We start from the raw sequence: 22,627 nt of genomic DNA, 5'->3' as shown, positions 1-22,627 counted from the left end.
GAGAAGATTTGTAGCTCAGGTTGATGATAAGTATGTAAGTTAGCTCGCTGAGCTGGAAGGTTTGTTTTCAGACGTTTCGTCACCATAACTAGGTAACATTATCAGTGAGAGTCTCTGGTGAAGTGCTGGTGGTATGTCCCGCATCCCTATTTGTAGGTTGTGGTTTCTTAAGGTGGGTGATGCCATTTTGTTTTTTTTTTCAAGTGAAGGTAGATAGGGTCTAAATCGATGTGTTTTGGAGTTCTGGATAGAATGCCATGCCTCAAAGAATTCTCATGCATGTCTTTGTTTTACCAGTACTAGGATGTATGTGTTGTCCCAATAAAATTGGTGTCTTTGTTTGTCTGTATGCATGGAAACCAGTGATCGTGGGACATGTCTTTTGGTGGCTAGTTGGTGTTCATGTATCCTGGTGGCAAGTTTCCTGCTTGTTTGTCTGATGTAGTGTTTTCTACAGTTCTTGCATGGCATTTTGTAAATGACGTTGGTTTTGCAGGCAGTATCAACTGGACGCTTCACATTCATTTGTCGCTGTTTAAGTGTGTTGCTAGATTTGTGGGCTACATGATGCCAAGGAGTCTGAGTAGTCTGGAAGTTATTTATGATATATTTTTAATGTCAGGTAATGTGGCTATAGTGTTTGGTTGCATTGTGTCTGCTTGTTTGGGTTTGTTTCTGAGGAACCAGTGGGTTGTGTTTATTGGGTACCCGTTTTTCTTGAGAACATTGTATAGGTATTTTCCTTCTGCTGTTGTAGTACTTGGGTGCTGCAGTGCCATGTAGCTCATTGAAATAATGTCTTGATGCAATTCTGTTTGTGACAGTTGAACGGAGAGCTTCAAACCAGCATCTACAGAAAAACATCAAACACAGACCATATTATTCAGAAGCTTGGGATGATTGCTTCTGAAGTTAAGTATTTGGTTTGTGTTAGTTGTTTTCCTGTAGATGCTGGTTTGAAGCTCTCCACTAACTGTATGTTCAACTGTCACATCTAGTAATGAGAGATGTTGTCGTTCTCCTTTTTTGTGAATTTTATGCCTGTCAGGATATTGTTGACGGCATATGTTTCCTCTAATTTGTCCCATTTTGTGATGACAAAGGTATCATCCACATAGCAGACACAAAGTTTGGGTTGAATATTTGAGAGGGCAACTTGTTCAAGTCTCTGCATTACTGCTTCCTGTATGAGCCCTGATGGTGATGGTCTCATACTGGAAGTAGTAATGCAGAAACTTGAACAAGCTGCCCTCCCACCTACCCAATCCAAACTTTGGGTCCGCTCCATGGATGACACCTTTGTTATCACAAAATGGGACAAATTAGAAGAAACATACAACACCGTCAACAATATCCTGACAGGCATAAAATTCACAAAAGAGGAGGAGAATGACAACATCTCTCATTCCTAGATGTGACAGTTGAATATACAGTTAGCAGAGGGCTTCAAATCAGTGTCTACAGAAAACCAACAAACACAAGCCAAATACTTAACTTCAGAAGCAATCATCCCAGAAAGATATTATTTCAATGAAGTACATGGCACTGCAGCACCCAAGAACTACAAACAGCTGAAGAAAAACATTCATACAATATTTTCAAGAAAAACTGGAACCCGATAAACACAATCCACTGATTCCTCAGAAACAAACCCAAACAACCAGACACAACGCAACCAAAAACTACAGCCACATTACCTTACATCAAAGACATATCATAAATGATTTCCAGATTACTCAGACCCCTTGGCATCATGGTAGCCCACAGACCTGCCAACACACTTAAACAGCGACTAATGAATCTAAAGGATCCATTAGATACTGCCAGCAAAACTAACATCATTTACAAAATGCCATGTAAGAACTGTAGAAAACACTACATCGGACAAACAAGCAGGAAACTAGCCACCAGGATACATGAACACCAACTAGCCACCAAAATACATGACCTACTATCACTGGTTTCCATACATACAGACAAAGAAGGCCATCATTTTGACTGGGACAACACATACATCTTAGTACAGGTGAAACAAAGACACGCATGAGAATTCTTCGAGGCATGGCATTCTAACCAGAACTCCATCAAAAACACATCAATTTAGATCCTATCTTCCTTCCCTTAAAAAAAACAGAAATGACATCACCCACCTTAAGAAACCAAGACCTATAAACAGAGATGCAGGACATATCACCAGTGGTTCACTGGAGACTCTCACTGATGTTACCTAGTCATGGTGACGAATCGTCTGAAAACAAACCTTCCAGTTTAATGAGCTAATTTACATACTTACTTCTAAAATGTGATGAGGGTTTCTGGTTCCAGTATCCTTACTGGCAGTGAGTTTGAGATTTGCATCACCCCTGGTGAAAAAGGTTTTCTTGTCATCTCTACTAAATCTTCTATCCCTTACCTTAAATCAATGTCCATTGAGTGGGTAAGCTTGTGCCAGTTTGAGAATAATAAGGGAAAATGTGAGATTATCTACTTTATCATTAAGTAGAATAGAAAGGTCAAATATTTAAATTGACAGCCTGTAGAATGCTTGAGTAAACAGGGACAAAATGAAACACAAAATGTTAGCATGCCAACACAGCACATAATTAGGAATATGGCTTTTATTGCAAAGAATTGGAGTTTAAACATTGGGAAATCCTATAACATTCCTTGGAGTTTAGGCAAGGCTGCACCTAGCATATTGTGAACAGTCTTGGTCACCGTATTATATGCTTCGAGATAGTTCTGAAAATGTTTACTACATTGATCCCTGCAGGAAATACTTTCATTTATATAGCACCTTTCACAGGTGTATTACATCTTAAAAATGTTTTACAGTCAATGAAGAAGTTTTAAAATGTAGTCACCACTGCAATGTAGAACAGACAAAAAACAACTCACATACAACAAACTCTCATAAACAGCAACAGGTACAATTTGTGATGTTCACTGAAGAATAAACATCCATGACTCTCAGGATCTGTTACACTCAACCAAGCACGCAGTGGTGGGGGTGTGCAGATGGAGTTGGGGTGGATCACTTTAATGTCTCAGCCAAAGGATGCATGCCCAACAATGCAGTGCAGTGCAGCCATCCCTAAGTACCTCATTGGAGTATCAGTGTAACTTTCTGTGCTCAAGCTGTAGCCTGGAACTTGATCCAGAACCTTGTGATAAAAGTCATGTGTCTTACAAGGAAAGATTGAGCAGGTTCAGTCCATATTCAGTGGAGCTTAGAAGGATAGAGGTGATTATATTGAACCAACTCTTCCAGCCAGCAGTGATGCTGTGTCTTGGGAATCATCCTGTGCTTATTTTTGTTGTGCAATTTCAGGAGCAATCCAGGAGGAAGCTAATGCAGAAAACAGCCCTCTCGTTTCACAGTCTCAGCTGTCCAATTCAGGCACATATTTTAAAGCTCTTAAGCCTTTCAGTGGGCAAATGAGTGAGTGTATAAGGGTGGCAATCACCTTGTGTCAGGCTGAATGGAGATGGATAATTAGGTCAGGGACCTTCCTCTCAGGTTTAAACTTGTAGGCAGTTATGGGTGGACGGGAGGTCGGTTGTTATGGGTGGACAGGAGGTCGGTTGTTATGCTGGCTTGAGTTGCAAGCCAGAGCAGGACCTTTACAGTTAATGGAAGGGCCCTGAGGAGTGTTTTTGAACAAAGAGGCTGAAGGGTTCAGATGCATAGTTCCATGAAAGTGACATCGCAAGTAGACAGGGTGGTGAAGAAGGCATTTGGCACACTTGCTTTCATTGGTCAGAACATTGACTGGAGGAGTTGGAATGCAACAGTGTTGCAGCTGTAGGATAGGTTTACAATACTGCGTACAATTCTGGTTGCCTTTCTAGAGGATGCAGAAAAGATTAACAAGGATGTTGCCAGGACTGGAAGGTTTGAGTTATAAAGAGAGTGTGAATTGGCTGGAGCTTTTTTTCCTCTGGAGTATCATAGGGGTAACCTTATAGAGGTTTATAAAATCATGAGGAGCATGGATAGGGTGAATAGCCAAGGTCTTTTCCTGAGGAGAGGGAGTCCAAAACTAGGGGGCATAGGTTTGAAGTGAGCGGGGAAAAATTTAAAAAGGATCTGAGGGGCACCTTTTTCCCAAAGTGTGGTGCATGTATGGATCGAGCTGGCAGAGGAAGTGATGGAGGCCAGTACAATTACAACATTTAAAAGGCATCTGGATGGATAAATGAATAGGAAAAGTTGAGAGGGATATGGATCAAATGCAGGGAAATGGGATTGTTCAGTTTAGGATGTCAGATCAACATGGATGAGTTGGCCCAAAAGGTCTGTTTCTGCGCTGTATAACTCAATGACTTGTTGAGTCCTTATCTAACTTGAGATCAGTATAAGAGACTTTGATGTAATATCCTGGACAGCACATATCAGGCTATCAGAAAGTTCTCAGTCTGTGCACGTGTCAAGAATTTTCCAGGGTCCCAACACATAACTGAGGCTTCACTTTAGTGCTTTCACGATCCTGAGGGAGCTTGTCAGGGAAGATGCTGAGAGAATGTCTCCCCTTGTGGCAATAGGGGAGGCAATGGCCTAGTGGTATTATCGCTAACCTATTAATCCAGAAACTCAGCTAACATTCTGAGGGACCCAAATCCTATCACAACAAGTAGGAAAATTTGAATTCAATACAAAAAGAATCCACTGATGACCATGAAACCAATGTCAATTGTTGGAAAAACCCACCTGGCTCGCTGGAATCCCTTTAGGGAAGGAAGTCTACTATTTGCACCTGGTCAGGCCAATGTGTAACTCCACAACCCAGCAATGTGGTTGACTCCTAAGTGCCCTCTGAAATGGTCTAGCAAGCCACTCAGTTGCATCAACCATTACAAAGTCTCCACAATGAATTGAAACTGGGATGGACAAGCTGACATCGACATATGCATCAAAGAGGACAACAGCAGAAAAGCCCTGTCAACCCTGAAAAGTCCTCCTTACTAACATCTAGGGGCCTGTGCCAAACTTTGGAGAGCTGTTTCAAGATTTGCCAAGCAACAGCCTGTTATAGTCATACTCATGGAATCACACCTTACAGTCAACATCCCTGGATATGCCCTGCCCACCAGCAGGAGGGGATGGTACAGTAGGATACAGTCAGGAGGGAGCTGCCCCGGGAGTCGTCAACACTGAATCCAGAACCCATGAAATTTCATGATATCAGGTGAAACATGGGCAAGGAAACCTCCTGCTGATTACCGTGTACCGTCCTCCCTTGGCTGATGAATCTGTACTCCTTCATGCTGAACAGCACTTGGAGATTGGCAACAGCAGGAAATCTACTCTGGGTGGGGGATTTCAATGTCCACCACTAAGAAGAGCTCAACAGCAGCTTTAATGATCAAACTGGTTGGGCCCAAAAGGACAGAGCTGCTAGACCAGGTCTGCAGCAAGTGGTGAGGGAACCAACAAGAGGGAAAAATAAACTTGACCTTATCCTTACCAATCTGCCGGCTGCAGATGCATTCTGTCCATGACAGTATCGGGAAGAACGACCATCTCTCATTCTTAATGGAGACAAAATCCCACCTTCACATCAGAATACCCTCCATTGTGTTGTGTGGCACGATCACCATGCTAAATGGAACAGACCTCAAACAGACCTAGCAACTCAAGAATGGGCATCTATGAGGCACTGTGACCATCAACAGCAGCAGGAACTGTACTCCAGCATAATCTGTAACCTCATGGCCCAGCATATCCCCCACTCAACCATTACCATCAAGCCAGGGGATCAACACTGGTTTAAAGAAGAGTGCATGAAGGCATGCCAGGAGCAGCACCAGGCTTACCTAAAGATGAGGTGTCAACCTGGTGAAGCTACCAAGCAAGACAATTTGCATGCTGAACAGTATAAGCAGCAAGTCATAGACAGAGATAAGCAATTCCACAAACAATGAATCATATCTAATCTCTGCAGTCTTGCTACATCCAATAATGAAGTGAGGTGGACAATTAAACAGCTCACTGGAGAAGGAAACTCCACAAAAATCCCCATCCTTAATGATTGAAAACCCTAGCACATCAGTGCAAAAGACAAGGCTGAAGCATTCACAGCCAGAAGTAGACAAAGGACAAAACAGCGCAGGAACAGACTCCTCAGCCCTCCAGTCCTGGACTGACACACTTTGCCCTTCCATACTAAAGCTGTCTTCACTTACAGGATCTGTATCCCTCTATTTCCTTCCTATTCATGTATCTGTGTAAGTGCTTCTTGAATGCTGCTATTGTATCTGCTTCCACCACATCCTCTGGCAGCGCATTCCAGACACTCATCATCCTTTGTGTGAAAAACTCGCCTCACACATCTCTTTTAAACCCCCCCACCACCACACCTTGAACCTGTATCCCCTTGTAATTGACCCCTCCAGCCTGGGAAAAAGTCTCATACTTTCCCCTCTATCCATGCCATTCACAATCTTATAAACTTCTATCAGGTCACCCTCAACCTCTTGCATTCCGGTGAAAACAAACCCCAGCCTGTCCAGTCTTTCTTCATAGTTAAAATCCTAATACCAGGCAACATCCTGGTAACTCTTTTCTGTACCGTCTCTAAAGCCCCATATCCTTCTTTTAGTGTGGTGACCAGATCTGTATGCAGTATTCCAAGTGTGGCCGAACTAAAGATCTATAAAGCTGCAGTATAACCAGCCCATCATTATACTCAGTGGCTCATCCAATGATGACAAGCATGCCATAAGCCTTTTTTTAATACCCAATCTACCTGCGCTGCCATCTTCAATTATCCGGACCCCTCTGCATATCAATATTCCTAAGGGTTCTGCCATTCACTGCATAATTTCCACCTGTACTTGACCTTCCGAAATGCATTACCTCACATTTGTCTGGATTAACCACCATCTGGCATTTTTCTATCCATGCTTCCAACTGATCTATACCCTGCTGTATCCTCTGACAATCCTCCTATCTGTAACTCCACCAATTTTTACATCGACCACAAGCTTACTAATTGGACCAGCCACAGTTTGCTCCAAATCATTTATGTAGATCATGAACAGCAGAGGTCCCAGCATTGTTCCCTGTGGAACACCACTAGTCACAACCCTCCATTCCAAAAAGCATCTTTCTATCACTACCCTCTACCTCCTATGACTAAGCCACCTCTGTATCTGTCTTGCCAGCTCATCCCTGATATCATGTGACTTCACTTAGCTGAGTGCTTGATCCACCTTGGCCTCCTCCAGTGGTCCCCAGCATCAGAGGTGCCAGTATTCAGCAAATTCCATTCACTCCATGATACCAAGAAACGGTTCGAGACGCTGGATAATACAAAGCTACAGGCTCTGACACTATTCCAGCAGCAGTACTGAAAACTTGTGCCTCAGAGCTTGCTGCCTCCCTAGCCAAGCTCTTCCATTAGTTACAACACTCTCATCTATCTGACAATGTAGAAGCTTGCCCAAGTATATCCTGCACATAAAAAGCAGGACAAAACCAAAACCAGCCCCATCAGTAAAGTGATGGAAGGTGTTATCAACAATGCTGTCAAGCTCTACCTGCTCAACAACAATCTGCTCAGTGACATCAGAGCCACTCAGCTTCTGACCTCATTATAGTCTTGGTTCAAACATGGACAAAAGAGCTGAATTCCAGAGGGGAGGGGAGAGGGACAGCCTTTGACATCAAAGCTGCATTCTATTGAGTTTGGCATCACGAAGCCCTGGCAAAACTGGAATCAAAGGGTATCGGGGGCAAACCATCCACTGGTTGGAATCATACCTGGCACATAGGAAGATGGTCATGGTTGTTGGAGGTCAATCATCTCAGCTCCAGGACATCTTTGTAGGGGTTCCTCAGGGTAGTGTCCTTGGCCCAACCATCTTAAGCTGCTTTGTCAATGACCTTCCCTCTATCATAAGATCAGAAGTGGAGTGTTCACACATCACTGCACAATGTTCATCACCATTCATGACTCCTCAGATACTGAAGCTGTCCATGTTCAAATATGTCATTATCTGGACAATATCTAGTCTTGGACTTACAAGTGGCAAGTAACATTCACACCATACAAATGCCAAGCAATGACCATCGCTAATAAAACAGATCTAGCCACTGCCTCTTGTCTTTCTTACCTCTTGAACACCTCACCATCAACATCCTTGGGGTGGCCTTTGACCAGAAGCTCAACTGGAGTTACAACATAAATATGGTGGCTATAAGAATACCTCGAAAGCTAGGAAAATTGTGATGAGTATCTCGTCTTTTCATTCCCCAAAGCCTACCCATCATCTGCAAGGCACAAGTCAGGAGTGTGATGGAATACTAGCCGCTTGCCTGAATCGGCGCAGCTCCAACACTCAAGAAACTTGACACCATCTAGGACAAAATAGCTCGCTTGATTGGCACCACATCCACAAACATCCACATCCTTGACCACCAGTGCTAAGTAGTTTCCTATCTTCAAGATGCACTGCAGAAATTCACCAAAGATCTTTAGACAGCACCTTCCAAAACCACAGCCAACTCTATCTAGGAGCAGATACTTGGCAACACCACCACCTGCAAGTTATCACCCAGGGAACTGCCATCTTTCCCTGGTCTAGGATACATGTGACTCCAGACCTACAGCAAAGTGATTTACTTTTAAACTGCCCTCTGGACAATTAGGGATGAGCAATAAATCTTGACCTAGCCAGCAATGCCTCATCCAATGACTGGATTAAAAAATAAGTCACTCACTCCTGACTTGGAAATATGTTGCCATTCCTTCACTAATTCTGGATCAAAAACCCAGAACTTCCCCCCCACCCCCTACAATAGCATTGTGGGTCAACATACAGTATGTGGACTGCACCAGTTTGAGATGGCAGCTCAACAGTCCCTTCTCAAGGGCAACTCAGGACAAGCAATAAATCCTGAGCAGCCGATGATGTTCATGTCCCATAGATAATTGTGTTTTAAATCCAAAACCAGGGATGCAGTTTTAATTAAATTGGAAACAAGGAGGAATGTCTCCCCTCTGATGATAGTGGCAGTTCAAAATTCTTTATACTGTTCTGGAGGTTGGCTTATTTAATGCATTCACGTCTGAGAATAACAGATTTTATATATATGAGGGTGCTGGGACATATGAGGAAAGAAAGTAGAGTTTAGCACAGAATTAGATTGGCCATAATCTTATTGAATGGCAAAGCATACAAAAGGGACTGCATAGCCTAACCTGCTCCACTTCTGATTTTCCACCTCCTTAGTAATGTATATGACCTGCTACACATAGTGATATCCCATGCATTAATATTAACATAGAAACATAGTCAATTGGTATAGGAGTAGGCCATTCAGCCCTTTGACCCTGCACCATTATTCAATACCATCATGGCTGATCATGCAATTTCAGTATCCCCTTTGCCCTCTCCCCATACCCCTTGATCCCTTTAGCCGCAGGGGCCACATCCAGTTCTCTCTTGAATATGTCTAACAAACTGGCCATAGCAGCTTTCTGTGGTAGAGAATTCCAAATATTCACAACTCTGAGTGAAGACATTTTTCCTCATCTCTGTCCTGAATGGCTTACCTCTTATTCTTAGACTGCGACTCCTCAACATCGGGAATACTCTTCCCGCATCTAGCCTGTCCAATCCCATCAGGATTTTATATGTTTCAATGAGATCTATGAGATTATATATTGTCTTGTATATAAAAGTATTTTCCTGCTATATTACTGTCTGTCACTGTAGGTTATATGTAGGAATGATTCTCCGTGACACAGTGTATCTCAAACTCATGTTGAGGTGTTTTATGTTTTATGCAAAAAGCTAGATATTTAATCTTCCAGTCCGAATAAAAATATAGCTCACCTTAAATGTCACTTGAATTTCTAGCCTCCTTCCGAACAAGGGAAAAATCTGTATCAATTAATTATAAATATGAAAGGAAATGAACAGTTTATCCAAATTATAAAGTTTTGAAGTAAATCGAAATGGAAATATTAGTATTATTAAAAATATTACGTGTAGAATGTTTTAGATTAAAAGGTCTTTTGAAAAATTGTGTTCACTTTCTCTCAAAGCCCACATTTCAGTGTCCCACGATGATTTGACAAAAACATTCATAGAATATGAAGCAGTTTATTGTTTCACTTTGTTTCATATTACAATATTGAAGTGTCAGGTTTGTGCCTGATATTGCTCATGTACTTTGACCCTCTTTGATTACACATGATTACTGCGTAGGCAACACTCAGTCTGGTCTCTCAATTTAACCATTTTGGAACTTTTGGGAATGAAGTTGAGGCATGTTCATGGTGCTCACATTGTTCTTAAAGTTCATCGAGAAGTGGAGTAGATTTTCAGCTTGCATAGCCTGGCATAGAAGTGGTGTTGATCAGTGCCAGTTATAATAGCCACCTGAATTTCATTTTCATGGAAAGCAAGATGGAAATCTTATTTGTATTATTCTGGGTTCAGGTTGTAAACAGGGAAACTGCATTCATGTGAATTCAATTGTCCTGAGGCACAATTGTATCATTATGTCACTGGGCCAATTACTCAAAGATCCTTAACTATAATTACAAACAATTGATTCATCTACTTTTTTTTTCATTTTCCTTGGACATTTATTTTTCCAAGGATTGGCAAATGCTGCTGAATTTTCCATTATACGCCAGTAATCCGCATAGCTTAAAAATGTGTTGCTGGAAAAGCACAGCAGGTCAGGCAGCATCAAAGGAACAGGAGAATCGACGTTTCGGGCATAAGCCCTTCTTCAGGAATGAGGAGGGTGTGCCAAGCAGGCTAATATAAAAGGTAGGGAGGAGAGACTTGGGGGAGGGGCGTTGGGAATATGATAGGTGGAAGGAGGTTAAGGTGAGGGTGATAGGCCGGAGAGGAAGTGGAGATGGAGAGGTCGGGAAGAAGATTGCAGGTCAAGAAGGCGGTGCTGAGTCCGAGGGTTGGTACTGAGAAAAGGTGGGGGGAGGGGAAATGAGAAAACTAGAGAAATCTGTATTCATCTCTTGTGGTTGGAGGGTTCCTAGGCAGAAGATGAGGTGCTCTTCCTCCAGGCATCATGTTGCCATGGTCTGGTGTTGGAGGAGGCAAAGACCTGCATGTCCTTGGTGGAGTGGGAGGGGGAGTTAAAGTATTCAGCCACAGGGTGGTTGGGTTGGTTGGTGCGGGTGTCCCAGAGGTGTTCTCTGAAAAGTTCCGCAAGTAGGCGACCTGTCTCCTCAATGTAGAGGAGGCCACATCGGGTGCAGCGGATGCAATAGATGATGTGTGTGGAGGTGCAGGTGAATTTGTGGCGGATATGGAAGGATCCCTTGGGGCCTTGGAGGGAAGTGAGGGGGGAGGTGTGGGCACAAGTTTTGCATTTCTTGCAGTTGCAGGGGAAGGTGCCAGGAGTGGAGGTTGGGTTGGTGGGGGGTGTGGAGCTGACAAGGGAGTCGCGGAGGGAGTGGTCTTTCCGGAACGCTGATAGGGGTGGGGAGGGAAATATATCCCTGGTGGTGGGGTCTGTTTGGAGGTGGCGGAAATGACAAAGGATGATACGATGTATATGGAGGTTGGTGGGATGGTACATGAGGACCAGTGGGGTTCTGTCCTGGTGGTGATTGGAGGGGCGGGGCTCAAGGGCGGAGGAGCAGGAAGTGGAGGAGATGCAGTGGAGAGCATCGTCTGAGGGGAAATTGCGGTCTTTGAAGAAGGAGGCCATCTGGGTTGTACGGTATTGGAACTGGTCCTCCTGGGAGCAGCTACGGCGAAGGCGAAGGAAATGGGAATATGGGATGGCGTTTTTTCAGGGGGCAGGGTGGGAGGAGGTGTAATCTAGGTAGCTGTGGAAGTCGTCCGTGTTTAGTCAGTCATCCGAGATAGAAATGGAGAGGTCTAGGAAGGGGAGGGAGGAGTCTGAGACGGTCCAGGTAAATTTGAGGTCGGGGTGGAAGATGTTAGTAATGTGGATGAACTGTTCAACCTCCTCGTGGGAGCACAAGGCAGCGCCGATACAGTCATCAATGTAGCGGAGGAAAAGGTGGGGGGTGGTGCCAGTGTAGCTGCGGAAGATGGACTGTTCCATATATCCTACGACAAGGCAGGCATTGCTGGGGCCCATGTGGGTGCCCATAGCTACTCCTTTGGTTTGGAGGAAGTGGGAGGATTGGAAAGAGAAGTTGTTCAGGGTGAGGACCAGTTCAGTCAGTCGAAGGAGGGTGTCAGTGGAAGGGTACTGGTTGGTTCGGCGGGAAAGGAAGAAGCGGAGGGTTTTGAGGCCTTCGTGATGGGGGTTGGAGGTGTATAGGGACTGGATGTCCATGGTGAAGATAAGGCGATGGGGGCTGGGGAAGCGAAAATCATGGAGGAGGTGGTGGGTGTGGGTGGTGTTCCTGAACGTAGGTGGGGAGTTCTTGGACTAAGGGGGACAGGACCGTGGCAAGGTATGCAGAGATGGTTTGGTGGGGCAGGAGCAGGCTGAGACATTCGGTGGGGCAGGAGCAGGCTGAGACATTACACTGGTCTCTCAATATAAACTGCATCAAGACTCAGAAGGCATTTTTGAGAAGGCAATCAATTGTGTCACCTCTGGAAGCACCACCTTGACTAAGGACTGAAATCGGCTTCCAATCTGGTCAGCCAATAAGGGGCTCACCAGCCCTTGCATCAAATGAGAGTTGTTGATGTAAACTGGTGAAAAAGAGTGAGCCTCAAGGTGGATGTGTCATCTGAAGACATTTTAATAAAACTTCATTTTAAAAAGTAACAACAGCTACTAGTCCATCAGGGGAATGACACCTCTGACAGGGTGACTTGTAGTCACACCTGTGGCCAGTCCAGTGTATTGATTATTATTGTCGACACACTGCTTCCTTCCCTCCCACTCCTTCCAGAAGTCAGCTACATGCTGTGGCCCAGTTCTGGTCACTGCACCAAGGCTTCCTGGCTCAAACTCCCTATTGAACAACCTCAGCCCCAAACTGCAGCACTTCACAGTTCACCTCCGCATGGTGAGGGCATCTCAGGATGAGAATTAAATGTTGAAGTTGCCAATGATACACTAATCCCCAAAGAAAAGTATGAATGACTAAGAGAATATTGAGTCACTGCTTTGTCAGCCACATTCAAATCTAAGGTTGTATTATCACACAATTACAGTTCCCTTTAGTTTGGTCAGCATTCACCAAAGGTTGCACTGTGTAAGTGGGCCATTAGCTGAAACATCCTTTTATTGATTGTCAAATAGAGGAAGTGAAGGCAATCCAATGAAGTTAATTTTTAGTTCCCATTTTTCCAACACTAGAAGATAACCAGTGTGATCAAGGACTTAGAATGTAATTTAAAAAGTGTTTGAGGGTGAGAAATGATAAAAATAAGAATTCATGACTCCCCTAGTTCCTGTTTAAGACTGTAGTACTTATGATCCTTGTCCCATTCCTCAGTTATGAACTATTTCATGAGGGCAGCCTGCTGTGATATCACTTACTCAAAGTCCTTAACGAGAAACAAAATATGCTGCGGCAAATCCAATCATCCAAATCAGAGACAGAGTGTTCTGACTAAAGGAATAAGAAACAGATGAGAAATAGTTATTCACAGTCGCTAATTGGAGAGTGAAACACATAATGTGATGAAAGGATTGATTAAGCCCTTGCCATTTACTTTAACTTTGAAATAAACATTTCACATCCAATCGGGAATATTCAAAGCAGTGGTGAGAAGACTGTGACTAATAAGCCATATCGTTCATTTCTAGTCATGCAGTTTTAGTGCAGTACCACTTTATGAATGATTTTTCAGCACTGATTGTGAATCTCGGTGCATAGGAGCTACCGCACTCATTTTCCAGGACAAGTCCTCTGAAAACTGCTTTAAAACATCTGCAAAGCGTAAGCGTATGCAAATGCAGTTATTTGGGGGAATTGTTTACAGCTATTTACCTGGTGGTGGAGCCTTCCTCATTACCATGGGGAGAGTCTCTGCACCTCAGTGTTTGGAAGATTGCTTTCCAGGCCTATTAAGGGCAGAATAAGGACTTTAGCTACCCAGATCATTGACAAGCAAGAAACACCAGTCCTAGTTTACAGTCCTAGACATTGCAGAACATATTGAGCAATTCACCCAACTGACGCTTTTCTCATCCTCCTCCTGCATTTGGAACCTTGTGATCCAATCACATTTTTATCCCCCTTAAAATCTCCCAGGATTTTGAAAGTCTCCTGTCAATTTCCCCCTCCTTGTTCTTTTCTATTTCAGTGAAACACTTTATTCAAAATGTTGAGTTGGGCCTTTGACACTGTCCTGAGCCTGACTAATGTTGATCAGTCTTGTGACATGCCCACATATCTTATGAATATGATTCTACTGTCTGATATCTAATTGTACAAGAATGTTATCTACTCATGTAAACTACATTATTGGATTCTAATGTGAGCTGAAGAATATGATATATGGTACTTCTCTAACTTTGTCACATGTTGAATGAGAAACATTTGCTAAGACAGAGATATAGATTACTAAACTATTTTGATTCACTGGTAACAAATGAACCTAAAGTATAAAAGTAAATTCTACTCCATCACTTAGCTGCACTCAAACTTCCCCTCCAAAAATTTGCAGAGTATAAAGAATACTCGTATCTTTCATACCCTGCTCCTGATACAAACTGGAATGAGCAATGATTTTGAACAGAAAAAGTCTATTTTTTGAATAAAGTTGGAACAACCAGAACAGGTTTAGGATAGCATGGTGACTCAGTGGTTAGCATTGCTGCCTCATAATACCAGGGACCTGCGTTCAATCCCAGTCTGAGGTGCCTGTCTGCGTGGAGTTTGCAGATTCTCCTCATGTCTGTGTGGGTTTGCTTTGGTTTCATCCTATGGTCCAAAGATGTGCAGGTTTGGTGTTCAAAGTTTGTGAGAAAATTTGTAGCTTGAGTGCTCGTTGTTGTAGTTCTGTTCACCGAGCTGGGAATTTGTGTTGCAGACGTTTCGTCCCCTGTCTGGGTGACATCCTCATTGCTTGGGAGCCTCCTGTGAAGCGCTTCTGTGATGTTTCCTCCGGCATTTATAGTGATTTATACCTGCCGCTTCCGATTGTCAGTTCCAGCTGTCCGCTGCAGTGGCCGGTATATTGGGTCCAGGTCAATGTGCTTATTGATTGAATCTGTGGATGAGTGCCATGCCTCTAGGAATTCCCTGGCTGTTCTCTGTTTGGCTTGTCCTATAATAGTAGTGTTGTCCCATGCAAGGACTGCACAAAACACTACATAGGACAAACAGGAAGACAGCTAATGATCTGCATCCATGAACACCAACTAGCCACGAAACGACACAACCAGCTATCCTTAGTAGCCACACACGCAGATGACAAGTAACATGAGTTCGACTAGGACAACACTACTATTGTAGGACAAGCCAAACAGAGAACAGCCAGAGAATTCCTAGAGGCATGACACTCATCCACAGATTCAATCAATAAGCACATTGACCAGGACCCAATATACCGGCCACTGCAGCGGACAGCTGGAACTGACAACCGGAAGCGACAGAGACAAATCACTATAAATGCGGGAGGAAACATCACAGAAGCGCTTCACATGAGGCTCCCAAGCACTGAGGATGTCACCTAGACAGGGGACGAAACGTCTGCAACACAAATTCCCAGCTCGGCGAACAGAACCACAACAGGTTCGGTGTATTAACCATGGGGAATGCAGAGTTACGGAGATGGGGTGGGGGAAGGGGTAGCCAGTGGGAGTCTGAGTGGCATGCTATTCAGAGAGTTGATCTGAACTTGATGGGTCAAATGTTCTATCCCCACACTGTAGGTATTCTATGATACTTCTATGAATATTTTCTGTTCTGGGATCTCCATAGTGTTAAATAGCATATGGATCTTTGATGATTTAAAGCAGGCTGATCTTACCTGGTTGTGGTGTCACTCTGAATATATTTGTTATTCTGTGTAATAATTAAAAACTCTAACCGTAACCCATTCAACCATCCTTTTATTGGGAAGTCAAAATTTGATATCCTGTTCCAGCAGGTCAAGGGCTTATGCCCGAAACGTCAATCCTTCTGCTGCTCAGATGCTGCTGACCGGCTGTGCTTTTCCAGCACCACACTCTCGACTCTGATCTCCTCACTTTCTCCCAGTTCCAAAAACTCTTGCATTTTTCAAAAGTACAATAAGCACAGTGCCTATATCTGAAATTAGGCACATTCACTTGTGTACATTAAGTATATTCACATAGTGCACATTCACTCGTGTGTACTCGGTATATTAACATGGTATACATTCACTCGTGTACACAAGGCACATTTATCATGTACATTCGCATGGTGTACAGTCATTCAGTTTACTGCCACAACCCCAAGCACATCTCTTCATTACCAATTCCTATTCCCAGCCACACTTTAACGAGGGAAAACAGGAATGGAGCTTTTTCTACTGAAATAGTTAAAACTGCAGTTTGAAATATTCATGAGAATCCCAAACTGAATTTCCCACTGCTCTTTCGTCTAAACAGATTGATCACTAGCTGGCAAAAACAACTGCCAGAACTGTGGTAGAATTTTAAACTGGGTGGATTTCATGCTAATTCCTTCTCTCAGCTATAAATAAATGGAGTGGTGATAAATGAAGTGCTCCAGACTATTGATTGCAAAATAACCACTATATTGAAGCTTTGCAATTCTTAAGTCACTTCTATGAATTGAAAGAATAGGCATAGAAATTCTTTCCGATTTATGTACAGTAGTTCAAAGCTAAAGTAATATAGTTACCTTGGTAACGAAAAGATGTGTGACGGCTCTTTTCATTTCTATGTAACATGTTTCACTGATATTCATGAGATTACGTAGCTAAGGGTCCATAGGCAAAATATGATGGCTTTCTTAAGATGAATGGAGTAATTGTAAATCAAAATTATAATTGCGATGATTAATATGTGAATTTAAGGGCTATTGATTATTATTACCGTTTATATTTGCAATGATGCAAGACTTAAGCTGCCATAAGCCAAATAGACAAATGTTATGTCATAACTTGATTGTAGGCTGATAATTTGCATCTTAGCTTAAATGTCCAGATAGCCAATTGGTTCTGCTGCATACACTTCCAGTAGTTTACTTACAATTTTTGCATTTTTCTATAAAACCGAAAAAGTATTCTTAAAATCTGCAAATGGTACGCTCGCGTGTTTGTGTCAACTGCTGAAATCCAGCTTGGCATGGAAACACAACAACATTTATTAAATATAATCATATAAATATTTTCTAATCAATCTGTTTAGAGATGTTATTACACGCCACTGGGACAAATGAGACTTGTTCCCAGGCCACTAAATCTACAGGTAGGGACACTACCACCACAACACAGGCCAGTTAACATAGCGTACAACAATAAAATCATTCTATTGAATGCTCACTAATGGATAGAAATCCTGTGATAATGCCAATTGTTAGTGCCACATAATGCTCACTAATGGATAGAAATCCTGTGATAATGCCAATTGTTAGTGCCACATTCAGGAAAATTGGGTGGTATTTACCAATCATATATTCTCTCAATATGAATGATATTCATCTGTATGAAACCCAATTGCTGCTCTCTGGCATGCAGTTGATCTACTCCTTTGACAGAATTCTGACCCAGAGTCAATAAAGTTAGGTTCGATATTGGTAGAGATTTGTTTAGGTCTAATTTTTCTGGAGAAATGTTGATACCTTGTGCTTTCCAACCCACTATAGAACCCCTTTTTCTTATGCACTGAAAAAAGATGGAGAATAATTTAATTTGAAATAGCATTTTTGTTAAGTTTTCCATATCCGATTGCACATTGTCAATTGAGTTCCAACAGCTGATTCTAAGATGGCCTTTGCTGGACTCATTTCTGATGAAGGGCTTTTGCCCAAAACAACGATTTTCCTGCTCCTCGGATGCTGCTTGACCTGCTGTGCTTTTCCAGCACCACACTCTGGGCTCGCAAGTAGTCTTCCTAGCTATAGTTGCCACATCTTACTACACTTCCCTTGAGATAAACTTGTGAGAGGACCTCGCACCATACCGTTCATTAGTGCAAGTTAGTGCTTTGTGACCGGACCCTTCCCCGTCTCCAATCTCTGATTGTAGACCTTTTGGGCATAATGGGACAGAAGCTCCACAAGTTTAACTGAATTACTAAATAGTTTTGCCAGACTAAAACTCTTTGCTGTGTTATCTGAGGCATAAACATCCTCGCAAATAACACATAAATTACAATCTTGAATGATTTTGAGTTTGAGTACACCTCTTTTTAATACAATCACTAAATTTAATTGCCCTCTCATTCTCCATTAGTTTACTGCCAATGGTGCATATTTAAAGTCTGCTGAATTATATCATCCACCTGAAAGATTCATTTCAAAAAGGAGAGGAGTTACTTTATTTTAAACAAAACATGAATTGATGATTTTGATTATTTGAAAGAGTTTTCAAAAACACTCCATGTTAGATTTTTTGAGCTGTGCTATTTATTGGTTTTAATTACAAATTCGGAAATGTATGTAACTAATGCAGTATTTGCTGAACACATCATCGAGACACCTTGATAAATATTGGATTTCACAAACAGTAATCTTGCACTGGCAACTTGCAGTGGATTGACAACATCTACAAAAAAAAGGTTATGCCTGGAGATATAGAAAGGTGTTTTTATTTAAATTTGTCTATTAAGAGTAGAAACTTGCAGTTTTTTAAAAAAATGATATATTCAGTGACATTTAAACAATGCATTCTATTTGGCTTTATTGAAGCACCAATACTAGTAGTAAAGGTAACATGAGACAGTGTAACAATAGTACCATCATCTTGCATTTATGTAGTGCCTTTAAAGCAATGAAACATCTCAGGCAATTTACAGCAGTGTTAACAAAGAACATAAATTAGAAATCAATTAAAGAAAATCCTGAGTAAAATCTGGAACCAAAATAAATCCTGTTAAACCACTAAAATGAAAGAATCAGATGGCAGTAAATGATGTTTCAGAATCTAGCTATCCTGGACATTACTTATTTGATACGACATGCCAGGAGAAGGGGGACAAACCTGGTGTCATCAATCTAACATCAAAAAAATTGCAGCAGTTAATTTGAGGACTTTCTATTTACTTTGATGTTTGAGCTTTTGAAAAAAAACTCATCAGCAGACATGCAAACAATATCATTTGTCATTTGTAAACAATTATGGCAGCTGAAAGAGACACAATTTGTGGATTATAATTTATTTTTTATTTTGGTCCTACTCCCTAGTTCCGCTTGCCTGATCAGAGAATCTGGGTAAGTTCCTCTGCTTATAATTCCAAACCATAGTTCATAATGATCAGAATGAAAGGTTTATTAAATGCTGCATAACTCACAATGATTTAAAATCTCCCACATCCCTTCCTACCCTCCACAAATAAAAATGTAAATGTTTACCATTTCGCTTGATGATCAGATTGCATTACCATAATCACAAGCACTATTTAAGTAATTCACACAGTAGGCTGAGTTATAAATCACTCCATCTGGTAACTCAAATGAGAGCAAAAGCCGCTTTTATTTATTCCTGACACCAATAGATTAGTTCCATGAGGTAGCAGAGTTTGTAATAATTGCTGAGGCCATTTTGATCATATCTTTATTTGCACAAAAAAAGGTTAAAAATATTTGCTTTTATCCAATAATGGCAATGTCTGCATACTTGATTTGTGCTGGGAATAGAGTTAAATGCTGGATTGCATCAGTACAAGGTTAACAGCCTCAGTGGGATTAGAAGGGGGTGGCATTATTTCCTTATTCAGACATATAGCTGTTGATAAGATCAGTGATTGTGAGAAAGTAAATCACAAATTATTCAGCTGCTAAGTAATACTGTCATTCACTGATATTAAGTATGTCTTACATCTATATAAGGCAGTAACTTCTGTGGTTTCACTCCCTGGGGATCATTGAATAAATATGTTAGGACTTTTTAAGCTGCTTGATTTGATATGAGCTTTTATTAAGCTGGAGTTTTATAAAAATAATATTTTCCTCTTCAATGTTTCTTTGGAATTTGAAAAGTCAATCAAAATCTGATCCCATCATCATGGTTAATATAACCAATTACTTTATATTGTAAATATGAAGGGTCTTAATTAATTCCTCATCTGTCTTGATCTAGTAGAGGGGCAGTACTGGTAAGAATGCTTTACATTATGATTTTTTTGCTGCTTAGTCAGGTGATCTGAATTTTGTTATAATGAGATAAATGATTGTTAAACCCCGAGTATCACAAATGGGTTACTGTCTTCTCTGAGATAACAACATTCCCTTTTCTTGCAATCCTAAAAAAACAGCTTTACTCTCTGCTAAAACATACATGATTTTTTAGTGATTCCTGCTTGTACTTACTGTCCCTTGAATGACAATGCAACTGATCTGGTCATTACCTATAGCATTTAAAGTAATGTTTCCAATTCTGCCTATAGGCTGATCAGACCATTCCTATTTAAATGATGAACACTGTAAATGTTCCTCACTTTATCTTGCCATTAGTAAGAGTAACTCAGAATGTTATTAAAAATAGTTATAAATATATTTGCTGTTCATACTGTTGAATGTTCATCAATGTTGACATAGAATGAATATAACACACAGAACTGACAAACATTAAATGTAAGTTGATCCCTACCCAATTTTTTTTTACCTGTTAGAAATGTGATATCTTTTTTCATTCTCTTTGGTCCTTACTTGTGTAATTACATTTTTTAAAATAATAATAATTGCCTCTTACTGACAATGAACTATTGCAGAAAAAAAACAGTAACAGATTGATTTTTAATTTATTTGACTTTCTCCAAAGAAATATTGCAACAAATTTAAAATACTGTTAAAATGATAGCAACTGTACCTTTATTATTAAATTCACAGTCATAATTAAGATTTTTAGCAAGAATTATTGAATTGTCCAGCTTCTGTTATGATGTAATGAACACTGCTGAGATATCTACCTCCCATCAACCTTCTCCTGAACCCGACCAATCGTATTAACATTAAATCGCCCTCTCAGCAGATAGATATTACATTGTTATAAATGGGTGGGCATAGTAACTACACATTTTATTTAGAAAAAAAAACTGTTCTTGTTCTCTGTGTGATTTATTTCCAAACCATTATCCAGAAACTGCTCCTGAGTATGAATTATTAATAAAATAACTTCCCATGTATTCATTTTCCTTTCCTTTAACTAGTCAGTGTAAGACCTTGCTACCTTTTTGTCATAACTAGGTGTTACAGGTTAAAGGTTTTGCTTTTTGCAATGTTTTAATTATTATCCAATCATTTTTAGTTGTTTCAATAGATTTGTGCTCCTGTTTAAAAAATATTTTGACTCTAAATATGTTCATAATATGTAGACACATATATAATAAATAAATATATTTTCAAATCGCATCTTGCATATAGCATCACATAGTGTATAATATATATTTACAAACCTATGGATTGACAAAACAAGAGTTGGGGGCTGGGTAGAATTCCCTTGTAACATACAGCAGCATCATTATTACCTATGTCTGCCCTTTGATCTGTGATGTCAGCATCCTTCATATTGACGAATGTGCTGTCCAGTTGCATTGCACAGGGAATGTTTTAGCAGCTATGAATGATTATGAATCAAGCCTGAGAGCAGGCAGACCTTAGTGCCTTCCAGTGCTTTCACATTTGCTGTGTGACAAGTAAATGCATCTAGACTTTCCTTGGAGATTTTCAAATGTTTGATGAAAGACATTTCACAAATTGGCAGAGGTGCCTTGTACAATGCAATTTGTAACTAGGACTGAGAGTTATAGTGCGAAAGGGAGAAGGTGGGCGGCTGAAGCAATCCACAGGTTACAGAATGAAGGTACTTACTGTAAATGTAAACAATTAATTGAAACACATCAGCTGCTCCATTGCATAAGGAAGGAACAAATCAAAAAGAAATATCACTGATAATTCCCCACTGTATAAGATAATTTATCAACAAACTCTGAGGTCTAATTACATGATATTCTTACATAGTCATCTCTGTGGCAAGAAAATACTTTTATCTGGTTAAATATTTCAAAAGGTGTCAGTAATTTTGCAAGCCTTGACTTATTTGGTTCTGCAGTTGAAAAACTAATACCTAATGTGACACTTTAAAACCTATACTTTCTTTCTCTTCCCTACCTATCAGATGTCAGCGATTGAGAACATGGCAGAGAAGCTGGAAGGTTTCAGTTCACTCAAGCCAGAGGCCAATGACCTCCTGCGGTCTGTCCCTTCAATGTTTGATTTTAGGGCTCCCCCATCTGTCATTCCTGAAAGCCTGCTGCGGAAAGGGAAGGAGCGGTATACCTGCAGGTAACTATGGTTCCCATACATGGCAAATTAAGATAGCAGTAACATTTTAATAATTTCCGTTCATTTTCTTCCTCAACTGACATAACTGAATAAAGAAAACGGCAGTCATATTTTGTCGTAACAAGATTGAAAATTGAGAAGGTAAAATTTGATCAAATTGATTTGATTCATTGATTTCACTTCCGATTTCCATCCAGCCCTCACTTTCATGTCGTGCATTTCTGACTCGAAATCTGTTTCCATTTCTAGGGGTAGATTGG

The 22,627-nt window shown here is 41.1% G+C and overlaps 1 protein-coding gene across 12 annotated transcripts in view; it reads left to right on the top strand.

The window, feature by feature from the left end:
• Positions 1-22,627, top strand: part of mecom (MDS1 and EVI1 complex locus) — a 239,013-nt gene that overhangs the window by 118,367 nt on the left and 98,019 nt on the right. For 9 of the 12 annotated variants that reach the window (XM_060834453.1, XM_060834462.1, XM_060834461.1 and 6 more), the window contains exons 9-10: positions 19,269-19,295; positions 22,201-22,367. In XM_060834453.1, the coding sequence (XP_060690436.1) occupies positions 19,269-19,295; positions 22,201-22,367 (194 nt within the window). The remainder of the gene's footprint in view (positions 1-19,268; positions 19,296-22,200; positions 22,368-22,627) is intronic. The other 3 variants (XM_060834460.1, XM_060834458.1, XM_060834459.1) reach the window with 1 other exon arrangement.

Source organism: Hemiscyllium ocellatum, chromosome 13, assembly GCF_020745735.1.
Source record: "Hemiscyllium ocellatum isolate sHemOce1 chromosome 13, sHemOce1.pat.X.cur, whole genome shotgun sequence".
In the NCBI taxonomy this organism is placed as follows: domain Eukaryota; kingdom Metazoa; phylum Chordata; class Chondrichthyes; order Orectolobiformes; family Hemiscylliidae; genus Hemiscyllium; species Hemiscyllium ocellatum.
This window is presented reverse-complemented; position numbering and strand designations above follow the sequence as displayed.